The sequence below is a fragment of the Misgurnus anguillicaudatus genome, unplaced genomic scaffold, assembly GCF_027580225.2.
Source record: "Misgurnus anguillicaudatus unplaced genomic scaffold, ASM2758022v2 HiC_scaffold_33, whole genome shotgun sequence".
NCBI lineage: Eukaryota > Metazoa > Chordata > Actinopteri > Cypriniformes > Cobitidae > Misgurnus > Misgurnus anguillicaudatus.
Window position 1 is genome coordinate 4,435,353 of NW_027395283.1, and position 25,073 is coordinate 4,460,425.

General features: G+C 36.2%; 2 protein-coding genes across 2 annotated transcripts in view; both read left to right on the forward strand.

Annotated features, from left to right (window-relative positions):
• Positions 1-12,565, forward strand: part of LOC129438754 (mitochondrial disaggregase) — a 36,178-nt gene extending 23,613 nt beyond the window's left edge. The window contains exons 8-16 of the mRNA XM_055197654.2: positions 1,886-1,963; positions 3,985-4,040; positions 4,115-4,159; positions 6,809-6,970; positions 9,505-9,661; positions 9,972-10,045; positions 10,128-10,247; positions 11,433-11,537; positions 11,789-12,565. Coding sequence (XP_055053629.2) covers positions 1,886-1,963; positions 3,985-4,040; positions 4,115-4,159; positions 6,809-6,970; positions 9,505-9,661; positions 9,972-10,045; positions 10,128-10,247; positions 11,433-11,537; positions 11,789-12,001 — 1,010 coding nt within the window. The 3' untranslated portion in view covers positions 12,002-12,565. The remainder of the gene's footprint in view (positions 1-1,885; positions 1,964-3,984; positions 4,041-4,114; positions 4,160-6,808; positions 6,971-9,504; positions 9,662-9,971; positions 10,046-10,127; positions 10,248-11,432; positions 11,538-11,788) is intronic.
• Positions 12,566-19,525: 6,960 nt separating this feature from the next.
• Positions 19,526-23,704, forward strand: LOC141349006 (paired mesoderm homeobox protein 2A-like). Its single transcript, XM_073865799.1, has 3 exons — positions 19,526-21,328; positions 22,042-22,229; positions 22,461-23,704. The coding sequence occupies exons 1-3, from the start codon at positions 21,106-21,108 to the stop codon at positions 22,923-22,925; spliced, it is 876 nt and encodes a 291-aa protein (XP_073721900.1). The 5' UTR covers positions 19,526-21,105; the 3' UTR covers positions 22,926-23,704.
• Positions 23,705-25,073: the final 1,369 nt, after the last annotated feature.

The window sequence follows — 25,073 nt, forward strand, 5'->3', positions numbered from 1 at the left end:
GAGAACCACTGGCGTACCTGGTTCAGTGTGTTGTGATTCGACAGCAGTTTAGCGCATGTTTGAAAAGGTCATGTCAGATTGAGGAAGCTGTCCTCAGCAAATGCCAAACAGAGGATTTGACTCCGGGATGAAACACTGACATGGCACTCTACTAACCCAACTCTATGTCGTCTTATGCCCTTTTTTGGGTATTCCTGTGGGCGGAGTCAAAAACTCAGAATATTGTCGTCGTCTAACTGGGAAGTAGAGGGTTGTAGTTCAAACCAGCTGTTTTCTGTAGTCCTTAAATGTAAATTCTGAGTGAAAGCTCTTGAGCTTTATTTTAATTTTAATGAAGGTATTATTTATGCAACATTACACAGTAACTAAAGTAAAAAAAGTGATCAGCTTGAAGAAACATCAGCTTTTAAAGGTTATGGCTCATAAGACATGAATCTGACTATTAAGCGGTCCCAGCTTTGTTTGATGTTTTGTATCCCAGCAGTCATAGCTCTTCCAGTTTCCTGTTTTAAGTAATGAATCTTGACTACTGCCACCTGCTGGTATTTAAAGTCATCTGACGCAGGTGCAGAACAGATGTGATACCTGACTGTCAGGTGGTAAACGTTGGCTTTGGTCTGTCAGGGCTCAGATGCAGCCGATGTGAACAAACCTCACAGTCTGCTTTCACTGACGATACTTCAATGCTGTCAGTTTAGTGTCTCATAGCCAAACGTTTATAATTAGTATGTTTATAATTTAGTTATTTTCATCATCAGTTAATGACATCTGAGGTGGGGGTATAGACACACACACACACACACACAGAGAGAGACAGACACACACACACAGAGACAGACACACACAGGAAGCTGTGGATAGATGTTGGTTTCTGCTCTCAGGGGCTGAAAGTTATTGGTGGTGATTATCTTCAGTAATGTCATTACAGCTTCTGCCCTGAGATAGACAAAGAGCAACACACACTTCAGACGTCACTCTCTATGTGTGTGTTAGATGTGTTGTGCACATAAGAAAAGTCACCTACAGCTCATCTTGAAGATAAAACACACACACACACACTCTTAAACATTTTTTGTGTTTTGTTGTAAACTTTTGTACACCAGAGACGTCTGGAGGGTTTCAGATATCTATGATGTAGTCTTATGATGATCTCCTCTTAAACATCTGTGTAGTAAAGAGATCAACACATCATACCTGAATACAACAGCACGCTTCACACACTTATAAAAACATGTGACACGTGTGTGTGTGTGTGTGTGTGTGTGTGTGTGTGTGTGTGTGTGTGTGTGAGAGAGAGAGAGAGACATGTTTAGATTCAGAAGTAAATTATTGATGTTATGCAAGACAACACAAATAACAGAGATATTCTCACTGTAATGATGTCTGATGTGTAATCATCACACACACAGAACTGCTATGATATTGTGTGTGTGTGTGTGTGTGTGTGTGTGTGTGTGTGTGTGTGTGTGTGTGTGTGTGTGTGTGTGTGTGTGTGTGTGTGTGTGTGTACTGGTTGTCATGGTAACAGTGTGTTATCTTGCTAGTGTTCTCTGCTGGATCTATTCTAACCTGATTTAGTTTCTCCAGCGTGCAGCAGTGTAATGAAATTACTGTCTGTCTAATGGTGCAGTGAGTCTACAGCCGTCCCCCCTCGCTCGCTCGCTCTCTCTCGCTGTCTCTCTCTCTCTCTCTCTCTCTCTCTCTCTCTCTCTCTCTCTCTCTCTCTTCTCTCTTTCTGTGTGTGTGTGTGTTTCTGTCTTTCTTCAGTGATTGTCTGATTGTCTTAAATCATTTCACATTTTCTCTCAATCTTTGAGATCTGCCTGATGTTGTCTGTCTGTCTCTCTCTCTCGAGTTAATAACTGTCTGTCTTCTTTCTCCTCAGCCATCAGGAGGAAAGAGAACGGCTGGTATGATGAAGAACATCCGCTCGTCTTTCTATTTCTGGGCTCCTCTGGAATTGGTAACTTCTCACACACACACACACACATGCACACAGACAGGCCTCTGGCGTGAGCTGTCTCTGGCGTGAGCTGTCTCTGGCGTGAGCTGCCTCTGGCATGAGCTTTATCTTGCAGGCCCTCTTTTTTTAAACTCTAGACTGCTTATCGTGTAACTAGTTTTAAATACACTGAAAAAAATAATTCATTTAATTTACTCAATTTATTTAAGCTACATTAAAACAAAAGTTTTTTTATTTTATATAAAATATTTTTTTAATGTAGCTTAAATAAATTGATTGCAACCACTTACCTTAAAAAAATAGTGAATTGAATGAATAATTATTTTCAGTGTATCTCTGTATTTTTAAGAGAAACGTGAATCGTGTTTTATAAACACAGAACATAAGGGTCATTCTACAGAAATGTCTATTTTTCTGTTCCTAGCCTTTACAGAAATATTACACTTGAAAAACACTTTAGGGTTACATTTTTTTAAATATTTTAAATTGAAACAATATGTAATTTGAACACTTACACTTTCGTGAGCCATCAATGTGGCAATATTTGATTTTTATTAATTAATTAGAATTCCAAGCACCACAGAAGTGCTCGTCCCCAAAGTTGAGATCAAAAACTGTGTTTTCTTCCATTTAATGTACAATAATGTGTCCATAACTATCAAATATATGATATAAATTACATTAAAAGACAAAATGCTAAATAAATATTATAAAATATATAATGAAAGTAGTGGTCCCCTGGGGTTGTGTCACTGGTGTTACCATTTAACAAAAAGCTTTTATTCTTAAATAAAAATCACACTGATGACGTCACTTCCTTCTTTCAATTTCCTGGAGATCTTTGAAGAGAGTCCATGATAAGTCCACTGTCTCTTTTCAGTTAACAGAAATCTTTTCATTTATATCATGATTTCATATGAAGCTTTTAGTTTAAGTCACTGGTATGACCTCCTTTATTGTTTGGGAATTGCAAAAAACTAGAATACAAATGGACTAAACAACTTAATTTAGTGAGTATACAATGATTGACAACGTGTGGTTTGATACTTTGAAGCATTCATTTTGTAAAATGCAGTTTTCATGAAAATTGTCACTGGTGTTACTGTCACTGGTGTCACCTTCCTTATGGGTAACACCAGTGAAGATCAGTAACACCAGTGACAATTTAAGTATTTTAGTCCATTTGTGGTGTTACTGTTTTTTTTTTCTGTCACATTAAATAAAATCTTTCACATGTGACATGATGATAATTTTAAATGCATTGAATTCTGCTACACTTAAGAATTAAGCTTTAAAGCTGAAAAAATTCTAAATAATATTTCCTTAACACCTTTAATATTGCTAAAGAAGTAAGGTAACACCACTGACAAAAAATGGTGTATGCAGTCTTTAAGTACATGCACACAAAAACTAAAAAATCATTCAGCTGTCATTTATGTGTACTCATAAAGTCAAAGAGTAATCTAATAATGTGGTCTAAGTTTTTAATTTGAGAACATCTTAACATACCAAAAGTGGACGTTTCTGTAGAATGACCCATAAAGCAGCTTGCAGTGAAGTTCTGTCAGCCCGCAGCAGTGACGCACGTCTTTGTTTATTTGTTTGTTTGCGTGTTTTATTTGTTGTGGTTTGATATATGATGAGATGTTTCTCCTTCTCGCCGAAGGCATGTGCTATCACGCCATCAATATTCAACTAGTCCCAACACTTACCATATATGTGTTTATTAAAATTCATAAGAGCAATATTTACTCTCACGGACTACATAAACCCTCAGAGATGAATGAAAACAGACGAGTAATGATAGGAGATAAATAAACACACTCACTGACAGCAATAAATCTCCTTCATGTGAAGAATTGGCCCTTCAACTTGACACCAGATGTTTATGTTCCTCTCTTATATATATACACACAGACCAAGACTTTATACATCTCTAATAAACTGACAAACTGATCAATGTTGTCATTCAGGTGAAATCCATTAGTGGTTATTGTTTGTCAATGTGTGTTGATCTGCAGGTAAAACTGAACTGGCTAAACAGGTGGCTCGATACATGCATAAAGATATTAAGAAGGTCAGTCCATACAGACATCTCAATATCTGTTTACTGTCATCAAGAGATTCATCATTAATCTCTCTTTTATTCAGGGATTCATCCGAATGGACATGTCAGAATTTCAAGAGAAACATGAGGTGACAAACACACACACACACACCCACACACACACACACACACACTTTGTGAAGTGATTTTCTTAGAGCTCATGTCATAGATTTATGATAAATTTAATATTTTTCTTGAAGTGGATTCATATTATTGTACACATTGGAAAAATGATTTTCAAAAAAAATGCTGTAAGTATTTTTGTCTTGTTTTCAGTAAAAATATATAAAAATTCTTAAATTAAGATGCTTTTTCTTGATGGGCAAAACAACCCAAGAAAATATCAAATGTAAGTTATTTTGTGCATAAAACAAGCAAAAAAAAAAACAAATTCTGCCAATGGGGTAAGCAACAAAATCTTGAACATTTTTCTTCAACACTAAATCCAAGAAAAATGTCCTTACCCCATTGGCAGATTTTTTTCTTGTTTATGCACAAAATCACTTAAACTTGATATAAACTAGACTTATTTTCTTGGGTCGTTTTGCTCTTGAAAAAAAAGCATCTTAATTTAAGAATTTTTAGATATTTTTTCTGAAAACAAGACAAAAATACTAAGAACATTTTTTTTCTCTTGAAAAACATGTTTTGCAGTTGCTTTAAATTAACTTTTTTAGTTTGTATCACTGTCAAATATTTAGGTGCATGCATTGAAAGTGATAGGAGCACCACAGATTCATCATCTTTAAGATTAAAAGCTTGAACAATCAAACTTGATCTTAAATTATTTGCACACACTTGGCTCATTATTAAACAAGCTCTTATATCCATGTAGCTTCATGGGGCCCTATAAAAACATTTAATGTTATTGTGCCTTTTTATTTTCATAAATCCCATTTTTTCTGTATTTTCACTTTTAATTTTCTTTAATGTTAAATTACATTTCACTTATCAAACAGCATGTTTTATAAACTGAATTCTTAACATTTTATCATTTATCTTTTTTTAAATGATCAAATAAAAATAAAACGAATAAATTTGAATGAAAACATTGCATTTTTATATTTTGTCAAAGTGCTGCATAAAACTTTGTTTAAATTAAAAATTAAAACTATATTAATAAACTTTGTTGATCTTTTGAGAGTGATTATATTACTTAAGAAAATTTGCATTATTTTAAATGTAAATTTTACTATACAATAGTCATTTATTTCTGTCAACTTAATTACATTTAACAGACTTTTATTTTGATGGGTTGTCAGTGTGTATTACAGTGTGACAATCAATGAAACATTGAAATCTGTGTGAACTCTTAAATGATAAACTTCATCATTTAGATGCTAAAAACAGCATGAAACTGTCATTCGTATAAAGTTTTATTGGTCTCTATAAGACACTCACTAATTATTTCACCGTATATGCAAATGTTTGGTAAAGAAATCAAAACAAGTTGCACCATAACAATCATTTGCACTTGCACAAATGCTCTCAAATATATTTTAAGGTTGCAGCAAGTAAAATTCAGGAGCATATGCGTTTATAATGATCGCAATTTCGAGCCATGTTGTTTGGTCCTTAAGTGTAATTTAAAGTTGTGCGTAGATTCAACGGTGTAGGTTATGCATAGGCTGTGCGTAGCCTGATGCATACCTCGCCAAAATGTTTACAACGCGTCTATCCTATGCTGACTGTAAGTGCTGTGATTGGTCCACAAGAACCCCTCCCATCACATTTTTTTTGTCGCATTTCCGCATAGGCTACTGTTTTTACACGTGTGGATACTGCATACTAGTGGTCTGCATGTGTAATTGCATGTTGACGCGGACGATGGCACAGAAGTATATACAGTATGAAACCCAACGCGTCAAGGTTACACCAAGAACCTACATACAACTATAATGAGCCCTTTACAGAGCAGAACAGGTGTTAATATTAATGTCAGTCGTGGTATAGTTACGAAATATTTTATTTATTTATTTATTCGTGTTCATGGACATGATTTTCCGCTTTTTTCGTGTCATTGAGCACGAATTTCTATACATATTTTTCGTCTCCGTAACGCCACTTTCTTTTCGTGAACGCATTCGTGCTCAATGACAGGAAAAAAAGTGGAAAATCGTGTCCATGAACACAAATTAAATAAATAAAATCTTTTGTGACTATACCACGACTTGCCTTGAGTTGGTTAATGTACAATATGATGTCATATGCTAATAAAGATTATAAATGAGTCGTCTAAATGAGATCTAGTTGATGTTTGAGCAAAACAAGCTGATCTTTATGTAAATGTACTCCTCAAAGTACAAAGTTCACTTTCACTGCAGCAGATTTATGCATTTCAAAAACATTTCTTGTAAAAGAATGGAGATATTTTTAGTAAATATCCAGTCATAAATATAAACTAAAGTTATTTAACAGAATAAATCTGATCTGTTTTAAGTCTTCAGTGTTTTCTCCTCTGTGTTTGGCCTCTGTTGTCATTTCTCTCTTATAAACCATTTAACTGTACAGTTACACTGTGACCTTACACTGACACACACACACACACACAATTCAATCACACAATCTTATTGTATTGGTAGAGGACTGTCAGTGTCACTTTGTTGGGTGGGATGAACTGTGTGTGTGTGTTTGTGTGTGTGCGTGTGTAATCCAATCATTGTGTTGTGTTGTGCTGAGTTTAGTCTCTTCAGAGGTCAGATCTCATGTTTTTTCTCTTTCGTTCTTCTGTCCATCAGGTGGCGAAGTTCATCGGTTCTCCTCCAGGTTATGTTGGTCATGAGGAAGGAGGCCATTTAACAAAGCAGTTGAGACAGTGTCCGAACGCTGTGGTTTTGTTTGATGAAGTGGATAAAGCTCATCCTGATGTGCTCACGGTTATGTTACAGCTCTTTGATGAGGTAAACACAAACTGAGAATATGAGCGCTAAACACTTTCTGCTTTAGATTCATGCGTTTCATCATCTTCAGCTACTCCCTACCTTCTTCATCTATCACAAAAATCTGTGGCTAAGTACGACTGGAATGTACATTTTCATTATTGTTTGAAATATCACAAACCTCACTTTCTTACTTGGTATTTTGTCTTGTTTTCAGTACAAATAGCTAAAAAAATTGAATCAATATGTTTTCTTGATGAGCAAAATGACCTAAGAAAATGTAAGTGATTTTTGCATAAAACAAGCAAATAAATCTCATTATGGGTTAACATCATTTTTCTTGAATTGCGTGTTTAAGAAAAAAGTTAACTTATTTCAAGATTTCTTTGTCTTACCCCATTGGCAGTTTTTTTCCCACTTGTTTTAAGCACAAATTCACTTAAATTTGATATTTTTGGTCTAAAAATAGACCAAAGAAAATAGATTTTCTACACTGCAAACAATTATTTTCAAGGAAAATTTTTTTAAGTGATTTTGTGCATAAAAACAAGCAAAAATCTACTTGCTTTATGGGCTAAGCAAAAAATCTTGACCATTTTCCTTAAACACTAAATTCAAGAAAAATTCAGAAAAAAATTGCTTACCCCATTGGCAGATTTTTTTGCTTGTTTTATGCACAAAATCACTTAAATTTGATATTATTGGTCTAAAAACTGGACTTATTTTCTTGGGTCGTTTTGCCCATCAAGAAAAAGCATCTTAATTTTATTTTTTAATTTTTAGATATTTGTACTGAAAACAAGACAAAAATACTAGATAAAAAAATCTTTTTTTGCAGTGTAAATTAATGTTTTTTTTTTAAATATAATATTTTGAAAACTGCCCTCACCCAGCACCATCGACCCACAGTTTTAGAAACGCTGCATTACTGTGTGTTCACACCAGAGGCGAATGAAGCAAATAAATCACGCTATTTTGCATGGTTGGACCCTTGAACAAGCGAATAAACTTGTGTCATTTGCATGTGAAATTTATATGTTAATACGCTCAATTTGCCGGCTTCAGCTATCTTGTAATTTCAATATGTATAAATATATGTAAACAATAAGGTACGAGAGGCGGTGCTGTATTGTGAATAAGTAACGGCTGAATGGCATTGTTAGGTACGACGCGAATTGTAGTGGCTTATAAATATATAGCCAGAGCTGGGTAGTAACGGATTACATGTAATCTGGATTACATAATCAGATTCCAAAAATCAAGTACTTGTAATTAGATTAAACTACATTTTAAAATACTGTTACTTTTTTATGGATTACATGATTACATATTATTCACACTATGGCAGTATTTTTTTTACATTTTTCATAATAAATGTATTTACCACTTAGCGCATATATACGTTCGTGATTATTCTAGTTTTTTTTGGAGGTGTAAACACACAGGAGATAAGCAATGACGAGACAAGATGCAAAATCTGGAGCACTCAGTGAATGATCACTGGATGCAAAGGTGTTGATTTGGGTAGATTTTGTATTATTCAGTGTGTTACTCTCAGTTGACACTTATAGCAAAGTAAATCAGGGTTAGTATTGTGAAGTATTAACTGTCGGTACATTGCACTTTAAAATTGAGTTTTAAGTTTCTTTGTTGGTGAAATAAAATTTAATATATTTTTCCCCTCTTTATATATTTGAAATCAAATAAGATTTGTCAAAAGTAATCTAAATGTAATCCAAAAGTAGTCAGATTACGTTACCAACTATGTGTAGTCTAAGAGATTATATTACATTTTGTCATGTAATTCGTAATCAGTAACGTATTACAATTCATAAGTAATCTACCCAGCTCTGTAGCTCAAATTGAGTAAAGAGCGATTTTTACAATTTACTAGATTTTCCAATCTCCTCATTTACTTTCTTCCAAGCAAGATCTTTTTATTTTTGTTCCTATAAAAGTACGAAGATGTGTCGTACAGCTCCGGGTGTCCGCATACAGCGATGATGATTTTGTCCTCCATTGTTGTTTCTTATTTCTGCCTCAGCTCGCTAAGTCATAATTGCATCACTACTAAAGCAAGTTCCTGATTGGTTCATGCGCTACGAAATTTTTCAACTCGCACGAATCATGCGTTAGGTGCATCAAACACCTAAAACACTCATTTGTGCAAATTGCATTGCACTGCAGAATGTCTATCATGTCCTTGCGTTGACTTAACATGTAAATCACTCACACTTAACGCGCTTAACGTTTGTGTCTGGTTTGAATGCACCATTAGGGTTTAACTCACTTTTGAATAAAGGTTGCTGGTTTATGTTATTTGACTTTAAAGATTCCAGAATGATCATTCAGTAGCTGTAATGTCTTTACATTAAACCGTCGTTACTTTTTAAGGTTCATTTATATTTTTGTGTATTTAAGATAATCTATCAGTCTGTAAGTGATTTTAAACGCATGAAAGCTCAGACATCGAAAAAAAATCTGCTTTACACTTTGCATTGCTCACATGGTCTGTACACAGTCTTAGATAGTCTCTCTCTTTATCTCTTTGTCAGGGTCGTTTGACTGACGGTAAGGGGAAGACAATCGAGTGTAAAGATGCCATCTTCATTATGACGTCCAATGTAGCAAGTGACGAAATCGCCCATCATGCATTGCAGCTGAGACGAGAAGCTCAGGAACAGAGTCGCAGACGTCTCGCTGAAAATCTGGGTGAGGGATTAAACTTCAGACTTAACCCTTTACTTAAACCTTTAGGGGTGGTTTCACGGACACAGATTATCTTAAGCCAGGACTAGGCCTTAGTTTAATTAGGAAATATAACTAGTTTTAACCTTACTTAAACCATTACTTATGTGCATTTTGAGGCAAAACAAAGGGCACTGATGTATTTGTAACAAGTTGTTTTCAGTTTGGACAGCTCTTAAATGTATTTTAGTCTAGGACTAGTTTATTCTTGTCCAGGAAACCTGTTATGAGTGCTTTTAATGAAGTAAAACCTCATGTTACTGTGTTGATGCAGATGATGTTCAGAAGAGTGAGAAGATCACCATCTCCAGCACATTTAAAGAGGAGGTGATTCGTCCCATACTGAAGGTACATCACACATCTCTTTATAATGTCTGATTTAATGCTGTGATTGGTTGCTTTATAAATGAATCTGATTGGTGCGTTTCAGGCTCAGTTCAGACGGGATGAGTTTCTGGGCCGGATAAATGAGATCGTATATTTTTTACCATTTTGTCATTCTGAACTCATTCAACTCGTCACTAAAGAACTCAACTACTGGGCCAAGAAGGTAAAACAACAAAAGAGAGAAAGAGAGACATTAGTCTCACATTAAACTCTCTGAAAGCATTACAAAAAATAATGGCTTAGTATTTTTTTCTTTTTGCCAGTTTCAATATTATTAAATTACTTGATACACAAAATGACCCAAGTAAGTTTTGTTTTCTGGAAAAAAAATGTATGCTTAAAACTAGTGATGCACCGATGTATCGGCCGCTGATATTAATCGGCCGATATTTGATGAATTTGAAACCATCGGCATATATCGGCAATTGCACGAGAAAGGCTGATACCGATTGTTTATTAATTAACTGCATAAAGAAATCCATTATATGTAAAAAATGAGTTAATGATGTTAATAAAATAAATGCTGAATAGCAAAAACCACCTTTGAAGGTTGTCATGCTGTCTTATTATATTTGTTTTGGCCTAATTTGTGCCTCTCTTATTATGTTGGTCAGTTGAATGTTAATAAGATCCAATCCATGTTCAGTAAAAATAATCTGATGCAGAAATAAACTAGCTAATAGACCAACTGTATAGTATTGTATACAAGTGTTTAATATCGGTATCGGCATCGGTATCGGCCAGAAGTTGTCTGTTTAAATCGGTATCGGTCCAAAAAAATCCTATCGGGTGCATCCCTACTTAAAACTAATAAAAGTATCTGCTAGTGTGGTAAGAACATTTTATTTGAATTAGGTTTATTTTTCTTAGATTTTTCTAAGTTTTAAGCATAAACTTAATTGATTTTAAAAACATTTTTCAGAAAACAAGACTTAGTATCTTGGGTATATATATATTTTATGGTGGAAATCAAGATTGTAGACAAAAAGATGAATACATTTTTTTTCTGTGTAACTATATTGCAGCTACACACACACACACACACACACACACACACACACACACACACACACACACACACACACACACACACACACACACACACACACAGACACAAAGCAGGATCAATAACAGAGCTCTTGTCTGATGACTATAATCATATTAGTGAAGTTAACATGTGGTCTAATCATAAATATTTAAATATGTATAAAACATTGTATCGCTCATCTGACTGTGTGTTTCTGTCTGTGCATGTGTGTGTGTGTATTTTAACAAACATTATTACTCAACATTCACGGATGTTTTTTTATTATAAATGAATTGATTCAGTGTTTTTGTTTGTCCTCAGGCTATGCAGAGACACAATATAACCCTGCTGTGGGACAGTCCTGTGCTTGAGCTGCTGGCCAGAGGATATAATCTACATTACGGCGCTCGATCGATCAAACATGAGGTAATCATCAATATCTTCTAATCAGTCATCAATACTTTTACTGGTTTGTGTTGGAAGTCTTTCACGGTTTAACTGGACTGAAAGTCAAACCAGTTGAACCTAAATGTGTTAGACAGATAACATTTCGTTCATTTAGAAATGTTGTCATGTTAAAAAAGAAAATGCAGTGTTGTAACCCCTTTAAAAAACTATGTAGAGATGTGTGTTGTTGTTGTGTGTGTGTGTGTTACTGTATATTGTGTGTTGTTCAGGTGGAGCGTCGGGTTGTGAATCAGTTAGCGGCGGCGTACGAACAGGATCTACTGCCGAAAGGCTGCACGCTGCGTCTCACGGTGGACGCCGGACTCAAAGAGAAAGATGAAGCTCCTGCTCTCCGTCTCGAGGTGATGGGTGAAGACAGCACCTCACGAAAACTGGACATCCGCCCTCCTCTGAATACAGATGATGTGACTTATGTCCACTAAAAACCTGACGGATGAAAGAGAGAGAGAGAGAGAGAGGAACTCGTAAGACTTCACAACACATTACACCAAACACTGACACGATTGTGTATTCAAAAACAAAACTCTCTCTTAATGTTGTTTTGTGTCTATTAATAAAGTGAGTTATTGTTCACAAATATAGATGTATAGAGTTAAATATGTCCAGATTCCATACGGAGAATCTGTGTGTATAGAGAACTATCTATGTCTATGTTCACTAAAGTTAAAGTTTATGAGATCAATCTTTATGTCTTGATGGTGTATATACTCGTCATAGGATCCAACCCCGGGAACACACAGCATAATAAGCAAGGAATAATTGACAGCGAGCATTTGAAAATAATGCACACCCAAGGTGGTAATGCGGCACAACGCGGATGTGCATTATTTTCAAAAAATTCAAAGGACCGGAGTCAATTATTCCTCTTATACCACGGTTACCACAGACATTGCTCGGGTTGTTATTTTAAGACATTTGACAGGTCAGGTGTGCAGTTTACAGAAAATAATGTAGTGCTGTCAAATGATTAATCACAATTAATCGCATGCAAAATAAAAGGGTCCTGTGAGTAACTATTATTTAGTGCTAGGCAACAATTCAAGAATCGCATACAAAATAAAAGTGATTTTTTTGCATATTATTATTATGTATATATAAATACACACACATTCATGTATGTATGTAAGAAACATTTACATGTTTATATATATTTATTTCTATTTTTATATATTTTATATATGATATATAAAATTAAAAAAGTGTATATATATATATATATATATATATAAATTCTAAATTAATATATGTATGTGAGTGTGGTTAAATATACATAATAATTACACACAGTACACACATACATATTATGCAAAAAATCACTTTTAATTTGTATGCGATTAATCGCGATTAATCTTTGACCAGCACTAATATATAAATACATGTAAGAAAAATGTTCTTAAAATATAAATTTTTAAAATGTATGTATAAAATGTTTTTAGGAGGTGCTGTCTTCAACTCTTAATTTCATTGTATGTAGGAAAATACAATGACAATAAAGGCGTTCAATTTATATATATAAATATAAATAAAATATGTACGCTTAAAACTAGTGATGCACCGATGTATCGGCCGCCGATATTAATCGGCCGATAATTGATGAATTTGAAACCATCGGCATATCGGCAATAGCACGAGAAAGGCCGATACCGATTGTTTATTAATTAACTGCATAAAGAAATCCATTATATGTAAAAAATGAGTTAATGTTGTTAATAAAATAAATGCTGAATAGCTAAAACCACCTTTGAAGGTTGTCATGCTGTCTTATTATATTTGTTTGTTTAGCTTAATTTGTGCCTCTCTTATTATGTTGGTCAGTTGAATGTTAATTAGATCCAATCCATGTTCAGTAAAAATAATTTGATGCAGAAATAAACTAGCTAATAGACCAACTGTATAGTATTGTATACAAGTGTTTAATATCGGTATCGGCATCGGTATCGTCCAGAAGTTGTCTGTTTAAATCGGTATCAGCCCAAAAAATCCTATCGGTATCCTATCCTATATATGCCCATAAATGTTTCTTAAACGCATACATGAATGTGTATTTATATATACAGAATACTTACACACAGGAATCACATATATATGCAAACACAACTTTTATTTTGTATACGATTAATCACGATTAATTGATTGACAGCATAAAATAATGCATACCTGTGGAAAGTTTCTCAACCAATCAAAATAAAGCATCCAACAGCCCTGTGGTATAATAAATAATAATGTAAACCTTACACTCTTAAAACAGATGTGTTAAAAACAACACATTCTGTGTTCATTTAATGTGTTGTCCCTAACTAACACATCTCTGTGTTATTATTGGAACAACACATTTTGTGTTATTTTTAACACAACTTGTGTTGTGCATTTCATTTATTTTAACACGAAATAACACATAAATGTGTTAAATTGCATGACACAAAGTATATGTAAAAAATGAATCATTTTTTAGAGTGTATGATTCAGTGTTAGTCTGTTTGGATCAAAGTGTATGCATGAATGTAAATTAAATCACAGATTAAGCGGGTCATCAAAGTTTATTTTATACTTGCAAACACATTTTTTTCATTTGCAGGGCTTGAAATATAAAATTGTTACAATACTTTACTGTAATAATGTGTTGTTGTTCTTAATGAGCGTCATTCCTCAATATTCCAAAGAAAAACTTCCATCTGAATGTATTAATGTATCTTCATAATCACTCAAATGACTTTCCTCATCATCTTCCACCCCAATAAACTTTTAAAGCCCTCCTCCCTCCCTCCCTGTACTTATTAATATTCTGATTCCCTTAGAAATAAAAAACAGCATAAATTCATGCATGCCATACGTGATTAGACTCAAACTAAACTTTCTTACAAATCAGAGGATTGAAATAAAACGGTCTGAAATATTCCAGTTGATGTGTTTGGTTTATAAGAGCAGGTGAAGTCAGACCGGATCATTGAACACATCACGCGTCCTGCTGTGTCTTTACAGTGATTGATGTTGATATTTCTGTACACAAAGATCAAATAAAGAGTCAAAGGTCAAATCATTTCATTCTCTTTGCTGTTTGGAATTCTGTGAATCTGTAATTGGGAATGTTGTGTTCGGCTCTTACACAAGAAAACATGAAGCAGGAATGTGTTGAAGAATCTGGAGCGTGTGTGTGTGTGTGTGTGTGTGTGTGTGTGTGTGTGTGTGTGTGTGTGTGTGTGTGTGTGTGTGTGTGTGTGTGTGTGTGTGTGTGAGAGAGAGAGAGAGAATGCATAAGGGAGATTCCTCTTATTCTCTCCATCCTATTTTACACATGTAGAGATTCACTCACTTCCTGTGGGGACAAAATTAGCATCGTAAAACAGAGGCGGACCCATGAGACCTCCCACAACACACACACACACACATACTTTCTGCTGTGTGTGTGTGTGTCTCTATGTACATTTGGCACATATTTTGTCTTTGTAATTATTTTATATGGCAAAATACTTTACAGCAATTATTTCAGTTTTGTTGTAAATAAAATGCTGTCAGTAAATTCCTGCGTGTGCATTATTCTTTATATAGTTTGAAAAGCCAAATTATTTGCTTGGCATTTGCTAATTTTGTCTATGCCGTATCTTAACAGAACTGGAGGAGGATGAGTGTTAAATCCATACTTGAGTTTGTGTGAAGTGAGTTGAAGAGACAGAAGATGTTTAAGACTGCTGGAGCGGTAAGCAGAGACTCTTGAGTGATATTTGTGTCCTGATGTTTTTTGAGATGGAGGAACAGAGACGCAGTAACAGCACATCTCATGTTACTGAGAAAATGTCCTTCAACCTCTGAAACAGAGTTAAATTCAATTATAAACAGAGAGAGAGAGAGACAGCTTTCCTTACCGGAGCTTTTGTCTGTCTGTCTCACACACACACACACACACACAGTAATGACAGCATGAGTGTGTAATGATGATCCGGCCTCTCTCACGCACACAGCTGTGAATGTCTCTCGTCCATTATCGTGTGTGTCTGTGTGCTTTAACGGCTGTTTCTCTCTCTCTCTCTCTTTTGCTGGAGTCCCTCCGGACAAACCAGCAGGAACAGAGAAATATTGATTTATCATTTACAGTCCTGTAGCTCTGCATCTATGAGAAAGAGAAATTACACTGAGAGAGAGACCCTGTCTGTGTCTCCATCTCTAAACTTATGTTGACTATGATCACTAACCACTCAACTTTACTTGTTTGTACTGTTCATAACACTCCAGACAGCAGACGACTCTGGGCCAGATCCGTACTGGACCTAAGCCGAAGTCAGCAGCTCCGGTGCGGATCTGGTCCGAAGTCGTCTGCTGTCTGGGACACACAGTTTCAGAGCAGATTTATCTTTTTAATATTTTTAGCTCCTAGTGAACAACTGTAATTGAATGCGAGCTTTATTTTAGCACTAATAATAAACTTTGTGTTTTATTAATCAAAATCAGAGGAGCTTTTATTGCCAGATGTGTGCAATACATGATGAATTTGTTTTGGTGACAGTGACAAGGCAAAGATAATAAAAAAGACAAAAAAATAATTAAAGATTAAGTAAAGAAGAAACAAATATTTAAAAATACACAATATACAAATAGACAATATGTACAGGCTTGTTATATACAATGGAGAAAATGTTAAATAAATAAGAAGGTATAGTGTGCACAGTTTAAATAAGTAATAATTTAAATCTGTAAACAATTAAGTTAAACAATGTCAACTTGTTTTTATAAGTTATGTCAATGTATTACTGGCCAAAACTTAAAATGGCAGGTTGAATTGACTTGCAAACCCCAAAAAGTATTGTACAGTGTATGTTTTATTGTTTATATTATATAGTCAGATTCAGAAAGAGCTTTATTGTGTTTTTCTTGGTATTGAAGCTTCCAGTACACAAATACAACAAAAACAGAGTAATTAAAATGTTAAAAATAAAAATGATATTAACTATACACAATAAAAAATATTGGGTTGTTTTTAACCCAGGACTGGGTAACTAGGCCTATTGGACAGAACACATTTCTGGGTTAAAATGACCCAAATAATGGGTTGTTTTAACCCAGCTGCTGAGTTATTTCAACATGGTTGATTACCAATAACCCAGCAATTGGGTAAAAACAACCCATTATTTGGGTTATTTTAACCCAGAAATGTGTTCTGTCCAATAGCTACCCAGCCCTGGGTTAAAAACAACCCAATATATTTTAGAGTGATGGCAAGAAATGATTGGGCACATTACTGTGTGTCTTTTAACCTTTAGCCATTTACCTTTACCCATCAGGTACCAGATTGTGTGTGTGTGTCAGGTGTAACTCCATCATGTGTGTTTGAAGGGAAACATCTGTGCGCCAGTACAGCTCCAGCACAACACTGGAAACCGAGACATTGGGATCCAGTAGCGTCAGTTTTACATGCGCGTAAAGGGAAGATGAAAGAGCCTAAAAGCGCGAGCGGGGAAAAATCCATTCTGCCTAATTCAGAGCTTGCTGTGGGACAGCTCGCGTGGCAGATTGCCGGCTAATTAGTTTAGAGGAGAATTTAATTTGATTAACTTTCCACAGGTCCCGCGCAGCGCCGGGTGGGTCGAGCTCTGAGAGCGCGCGCGGAGCGCTGATCTAATTATCGCGCGTAGAGACGAGGCTGCGCAGCTGCTGCATACGCGCGCGATCTGTCCACAGACACAAAAACATCACAATCACAAAACCTTTTACTCTTTTATTTACAACTCGCGTGTAATGCACATATAATGGCTCTTACGTGTGCGTCTTTTTATATTTTTTTATCTTAGTTTTAGTTTGATGTTTTTGGGAATATAGTTTTTCAAATATAGCAATTTGTTAAAATATTTTTTTACCTTTTACTTTACAATTTTTGAGTACTAACATAATTGCCGCATTTTGTGGAAATGTGCATGTGAAAATGCTTGAGATTCACTAATGGACTATATAATTGGGGATGTATTTTATATGTTTAATATGCAGAAAATCACACTTTATTAATGTATGATATTTGCATAACGCTTGCAGGCAATTAAAAGATGCTTTACAATTGAACTGCAACTCCGTATCCCCTTGAAAATCAGTTCATGGATTTAGAGCCCCATGTCCATCTCTCATTTTCAGCCTGTGAATTTCGTTTGGTTTGAGAATTTAGACAGGTAATTGCCTGTTTCATTTGGAGTTTGTTGTCTTCACAAATGTGTCAGTTTTTAAAGAAGTGTAAAGTCAAAGTTTCCTGAATTTAAATAGGAATTGTGCTGCTTTTACGCAATTTAAGACGCGAATGTGTTGTCGTAAATCCGGTTTTTAACTATTTCTGTTTTTTGTTTAAAGATGGGAGTCTGTTCTGGGATCAGAAGTCACACCCGGAGAGCCTCAGGTCCCGTCTGCTCGGGTGTCAGGGGTGAGTTTGCTGGACGAGTTAACCCGTTTCACCCGTGTTAACCAGCGCACACACGGCCACGTTAATCTCTTCAAAGCCTCTCGCGCACACATCTGACTTTCAAATCCGCAAAGTGTTTGTCTTGAAAATGGGCTTTAATCCTGGGCCGACCCTAACAGCACCTTTAAAATTCATTGGCCATTAACGGAAACAGTAACGAGGCTCTTTCTCATTCATGTTTGAGTTTGAGTAAATAACAGGAAGGGGTCCGAGCGAGCTGCTGTGATTGACAAGTGAGACCCGTGATTGACAGCTCTCAAACAGCTCGCATGATTTTCATTTTTTTAAAACCTATAGATCCTGGCACGCGGCTCGTGATCGATAGTTACACTAACCAGCAGTGGAGTTTGACATTAAAGCACTTACCGTCTAAGTGGCTCGATTAATTTCTACTTTAGTTTTTAAAATACGCTCGTATTTTGCTTTGCCATCACAAAAACAGATATTTTCCTGGGCCAAAATAAATAAATAAAGTGAATCCGTAGGGTCTCTCCTGCTCTCCGGGACTAATTGAATTGTGTTTTGGGTTCGGTTTGGCTGACAGTAATCGCATCCGATGGTCGGGCCATTAAAGCGAGGCGCGCGTCTCCCGCCCGACGCTCGGTGACCGATCGCTGCTGAATGCAGATTGAGCTAATGAAGGAGAGAGAGGGAGAAAGATTGATGAGAGGAGAGAGAGCCGGTGCCCGGGTGACGGATGCAGTGAGAGAGAGAGAAAGAGAGAGAGAGAGAAAGAAAGAATGAATGATGAAGGATGAGAAAAGGATGAGACGCGACCCGTCTGAGGGAAATATGGAAACGGGTCGTGGCTCCTGTAACCCGTCGGGCGGACAGCGGGTGACACTCACGAGATCAAACCACACACAACACCGTCCACGCAGTCTGTACGATTATATGACGATATTTAATCGGAATTGAGTGACTGACAGTGTAAACTGCGCTAGCCGCAAAAAAAACTTGAATTGAAACTTTATTTAAATTGACATTACAAGATTAGGGATATTTAGGTTGCATCGTCATTTACATGAGCATTTAGTCAGTGTAGCTAAGCTAAAAAACATTCATATTCAGCAATAATTCCGAGTCTTTACACATAGGTTTGTTCTGTTAAAACAATTAATTTACAAAACTTTTTTAGTAGGCTAACCTAAATAGCGCGTAACGCTGTTTTTTTTAGAATATAGCCTAGATATAAATAAAATGTTTTTAACAAATATTACATTCAATTCGAAATTTGTTAGGCTAATTCATTTTCATTTTGTTTTCCTCATTTATTATATCGTATTTTTTAAATCAATGTTATATATAATAATCACTTTGTTGTATTTTCCATTCGTATTTTTTCGTCAGTTTAGGCTCCAAAATATTGACTGCCTTATTTTCTTAATTGCTATATGCCTATTTTATTATTTTAATTACACTTTATAGACTCTCTCTAAAAACTTCAAACAAGTTTATTCGTTCGTTCGATTCTCTTTGACTTCAGAAAGCGTTTTAATGTCATAAATGTTTCACTCAAAGCATCCCGGTGTCCGTGGCGACTTGTTGCAGTCTCGTGTCACCTCGTCATATCTCGGCAATCGACATAGCCGTTAATGTGCGCGGAGATGCGCGGGTGATGCATATGATTTGGCCGCTGATGGATGGAGTTTGAAAGGCGCATCAGCTCCGCCACCGCTCACCCTCAAATTAACCAAATGCACCGTGACACAGCCGCCCGGGGCCGCTCCGGGATAACCAGGTTACAGCAGGCGCAAATTCCCGCTGATCTGCACCGGCAGACAGAAATAAAAGAAAGACGGAGAGAGAGAAAGAGAGAGAGAGAGAGGGGTTACAGGGTCAGAAGTCAAACGCGCTTGGAGACCCCAAACAAATACCATGTTCTTTTATTCATGATTTATATCAAATGCATACATACACACATAGCCTGCATTTTTTATTTGTGATGATTGTAATAGACATGAAACAAATAATGCGTTTATATTTAATTTTATGCCACGAGCATTATTATTAAATTAATTGACAAACGCGCCAGTACGCACAGGATTTTTAAACAAAAGTGCATAAAAAAATCTATCAATTAATCATATTTAATAGTCGGCTAAATAATCCAAAGATATTTGGTCTGATTTGTGAAGAATCCGATTATGAACAGCAGGTTTTCACGCGTGTCACTTCTGATAAAAACTAACTGCTCCTGTTCAAATCAACAAAGACAATCATCAATATTTCATCTGATGTTTTAAATCTAAACTACTCGTGTTTATTTGATTTTATTCCATTTAAAGCTTGCACGAGGTGATGCAGTTGTGTTTTCTTCGTGGTCTGAAATCAAAGCCATTATTGCTGAAATTAAATTAAAGTTCATCTCACACTACCACCAGAGCCAGATTAAAGCTAAAACAATCCCACAATTCATTTACCATCAGCTGGAATGGACCTATTTACTCAGTCATGAAAAGTTGCCCATTTTCGCCTTAATGAAATTACTTTTAATAGCCACTAATAGTCATTTATTTAGAATTGTATTTGTTGTGTGATTCAGCGCGTGACCGATACTCTGCTGAACGGAACACAAGAGAAATATGAACAAACGCTCAGGATTGATCTAAATGTCCAGTGGGCAGCTAGCAGAAAAACACGTCAAATGGACCAGAAGAACTCCACGAAAGCATCTTTGTAGTGGAGCAATATCTCACGGGCGCGCGCGCAGGCAGATGCAGATGGATAGAGTTTAATGCAGAGGTGCATTAGAGATGCGCGCTCAGAGCAGAGGGGAGGAGGCTCTCTAAACTCGCACATTGTCATGCAAACAGAGACCACCGCCTCGCCATTGTCTCGCGGCCAGCAACTTTATTATAAACACACCACGACCCGCCCGGGCGCAGCAGAGCACCGGCTCACCGACATCGACGGGACGCACACTGGATACTGCGCGCTGACAAGACACCAGCCCAGAGAAGAGAAGAGAATATACAGCTGGATCTGAGAGTAGAGACACATACAGGACACCCGTGACGCTCCGTTATTACTGTTCACCGAACCGACGGCATCTCGAACCCGGAGCACCTGGCGTCTCCATCCGTCCTCCACATGTACAAAATGGATTACTCGTATCTGAACACTTATGATTCGTGTATGGCGGCGATGGAGGCGTCTGCGTACGCGGACTTTAACTCGTGCAGTCAGACCAACACGTTTCAGTACAACCCCATCCGGACCGGCTTCGGATCGAACCCGGGATGCGCACCGCTCGCCTCGGCCAGCTGCACACTGGGCGCGCTGAGGGAACACCAGCCAGCGCCTTATTCCACAGGTGAAAAACACACACACACCTATATAAAAAATAAATAGGCCTTTATATAAAACTTATAACGACTGTCAAGAGTTAAAACTAAGTGCACGTTCAATTTCCAAATTTTCCTTGACATTTACACCACTTACGACATATTTTTATTTATCTAAATATCAAACATGTTTTTAATGTATATGAGTGTTTGAAATAATTTGTGTTTAATTTGAATAATTAGTAATTTAATTGCAAAATAAAAGAAAACGAAATTTTCATTTTAAAGCGTTGAATTAATGTAATTTAATTTAGATTTTGCCGCAAATTAAATCAATTTAATTAATATAATTATGTCTTGAAGATTTGTTATAAAACAGATAATTTATTGTGTTAATTTGTTTTTTACACTAGAGTATCTGGGTTTATAATAAAATGCATGTAGTGCATTTTAATAATAAACTATAAATGTTGTTTTAACTTAATTTAATACAAGTATACATTTTTATGTTTTGGATTTTTACTCAGCGCGCGGCTGTCATTGACATATTTATAATTTTTTATTTTAAATGTAACAGTAAACTATTAATAATTATTCAAAACAAATTTCTTTCTTTCTTTATTTCTTTCTGTTTCTTTCTTTCTTTTTCTTTCTCTTTTTTTCTTTCTTAATTTCTTTCTTTTAAAATATAATAAATGGTGTGTATATATATATAATGTATTTGTTGCTGTTAATGTTTCAGTGCCCTATAAGTTTTTTTCGGACCCGTCCGGACTGAATGAGAAGCGCAAGCAGCGGCGGATCCGCACGACATTCACGAGCGCGCAACTGAAGGAGCTGGAGCGCGTGTTTGCAGAGACGCATTACCCGGATATTTACACCCGAGAGGAGCTCGCGCTCAAAATCGACCTGACTGAGGCCCGAGTACAGGTCTGAATCATCTTCACAACATCATTTCTGTCCTCAGTATTTCATTCATTTATATTACAGGTGGCACAGACTCATTGTACTTTATTTCATTCTATTTATAATGAAAAAAACTACAATTAATTTTCATGTGTGTATATGATCATCAATCCTTTCTCTTAATTTTTTTCTGAACTTGTGTAGTCTACCTATATGCTGGAGGAGCTTTTAAAGCATTTCTTTCTCTCTTTCCAGGTTTGGTTCCAGAACAGAAGGGCCAAATTTCGCAAGCAAGAACGTGCAGCCAATTCTAAAGCAGGAGCGCCTGGCAGCAGTTCCAGTAGCAAAAAATCTGGAGAGAACCGTTCTTCATCTGATGATGACGAGTCCAAGGAGCCCACATGCAGCCCGACACCCGACAGCACGGCGTCTCTCCCCAGCTCTGGAAACATGGGGAGCCCCGGGGCGAGCAGTCTGAGTCCCAGCCCGGTCTCTGGTTCTTCCTCCACCTTCACCAACTCCTCCATCTCTCCTTCTATCCATCAGGGTCTCAAGACCTCACCGTGGCCCAGCATCGGGTCCGGAGCGGGCGGCGTCACCCAGAGCCCAGACCTGCTGAAAGCTTGGCAGCCCGCAGACAGTATGGCAGCCGGTCCGTTTGCTGGGGTTCTGTCTTCATTTCACAGGAAACCGAACACAATCAAGACCAACCTCTTCTAGAGACTCGGCTTCATCTGAATGTCTCTCTCTCTTTCTCTCTGTCACTTCATCTATTCTTGCATTCATTTTTCTCTTTTTTTGTTCCGAGCTGGACTCCTGTTCTTTAATTTATTGTCATGTTTAACTTGTGAGCGCTTCATGTATGTGTGTGGATAGATTTTGTTGTTCATGTCATATTTGGGACTGTGTGATATCTCTTCTTCTGTTTTACAGTGCAGAATTTGTCAAACCATAGACGCCTTACAGATCCACCGCTTAAATGAAAGCATTTTTACTTGGATCGAGATTCATTTGTTCAATGAAAGAGATCTCAGATGTTTTCATTAATGATCAAATCATTTGGTTTCTCAGTCCTGAATATAAAGAGGGGCTTGTTGCCAGATCTCACTATAATAACTCATTCATTCATTCATTCTCATGATGTGTGCGCAGGATCAGTACTGTGTCATCATGCAGATCTTTATTCAAGCTCTCAAGGTTTGTCTTGATGCGGTTCAAACTGTGTGCGTTTGTTTGTTTGTTTGTTTGTGTGTGACCCCAAAAACAAGCCTAGTCAAGCCACTTGTAGTTATTTATTAAAAGAAAAAAAAATGTTGGGATGGTCAGAAGATTTTTTTAAGCCTTTTAAAATGAAACAAACATATTTTGTAAATATTAATATAAATACTCTGTAGTTTCTTTTATTTTTTATTTTTAAGGTAATCTGGCTCAGTGCACGCCATGTGTTTAATGAATGACTGCTGTATATAATCTAGACAAATAAAGAGCAACAAAAACAAGCTTGTCCGTGTTTCTTGGCATCTGTGTGCATTTAAAAACCTCACGAATCACTGCGGCAGCACAAATACTATTCAAGTCACAGAAGTGTATGAAGGTCAGATTCATAAATCAAATACATCACAGCGATTAATGTTAAACAAACACCCTGTTCAAGAAAAACAGGATGTAAGTATTAAGACACTGTGTGTGTTTATCAGATGTTAGTGTGTCTGTAGTTTTATGGGTGGTTTCCCAGACAAGGTTTAGATTAATCTAGGATTAGGCCTTAGTTATATTAGGACATTTAAGTACAACCAAACCTTACAAAAAACAATACTGGTGTGCATTTTGAAATAAAACTGGCACTGATATATGTTAAGATCTCATTGCAAGCTTTTTTTTAGATAAGACACATTAGTCTGGGACTAAACTTCAGCCCTGTTTGGGAAACTGACCTTTAGTGTTCATCTGTGTGCACTTCGACAAAACTGACTTCATACATAAAGGGGCGGTTTCCCGGACAGGGATTAGCTTAATCCAGGACTAGGTCTTAGTTTAATTAGGAAAAATAACTAGTTTTAACAAACATATCTTACTAAAAACATTACCTGTGTGCATTTTGAAATAAAACAAAGGGCACTGATGCATTTTAAGATATATACGTGCAAGTTGTTTTCAGTTTGGACAGCTCTTAAAAATGTTTTAGTCTAGGACTAGTCTAATCCCTGTCCGGGAAACCGCCCCCTAATGGATTAAAAATCACTGATAAAACTCAAACCTTCAGCTGGCGATGATGTTACTTCAATATTTCATTTGGTAACATCCAGATATTTGTGCAGATATTTTGTTTTCTGTTCTTTTTCTGTTCTTTTAAATGTGTTTGAGCTTTAACCCTTTAACTGTCGCAGCCCTTTTTTTTTGGGGGGGGGGTGGTGAAAAGGTGATATACACCTTTAAACTAGTATAACTCTGGTATAGAAGCCTAATTTTGGTTTTAATTTTGGTGATTTTTTGTATTAAAGAAGACACTTCAACGTTTTTTAGGGAAGTGTCTGGAGGTGAAAATATTCATATTTTTAAAGCAGTTTACATTTATTTGTAATAAATAAAAATGCAATATAGTATTATTTTTAATACATAAAATTGTCAAAAAACTGTGCTGGTTTGCTGTGAGGTTTGCTGCATACTTGTGTCACAAATGAATAAATTACAGTTACTGCATTATTATTACTGCTAAAAGGTTTTGAAATATGAAAACTACATTCTTAGACCTTTCCAACAATATATAGTTTGTCGTGATAGATTAACATTTACATAGAAAATATGGAAACAAATTTAGGTGTCCCGCTCACGGGACAGCGCCAATTAACGGGTTAAAATTAAACGGGG

Excerpts from the sequence above, each read along its gene's own strand:
- LOC141349006 (XM_073865799.1), top strand. The coding sequence starts at position 21,106 with ATGTACAAAATGGATTACTCGTATCTGAACACTTATGATTCGTGTATG. Across the intron at positions 21,329-22,041 it reads GCCAGCGCCTTATTCCACAG|TGCCCTATAAGTTTTTTTCG; the intron begins GTGAAAAACACA and ends TTAATGTTTCAG. Across the intron at positions 22,230-22,460 it reads TGACTGAGGCCCGAGTACAG|GTTTGGTTCCAGAACAGAAG; the intron begins GTCTGAATCATC and ends CTCTCTTTCCAG.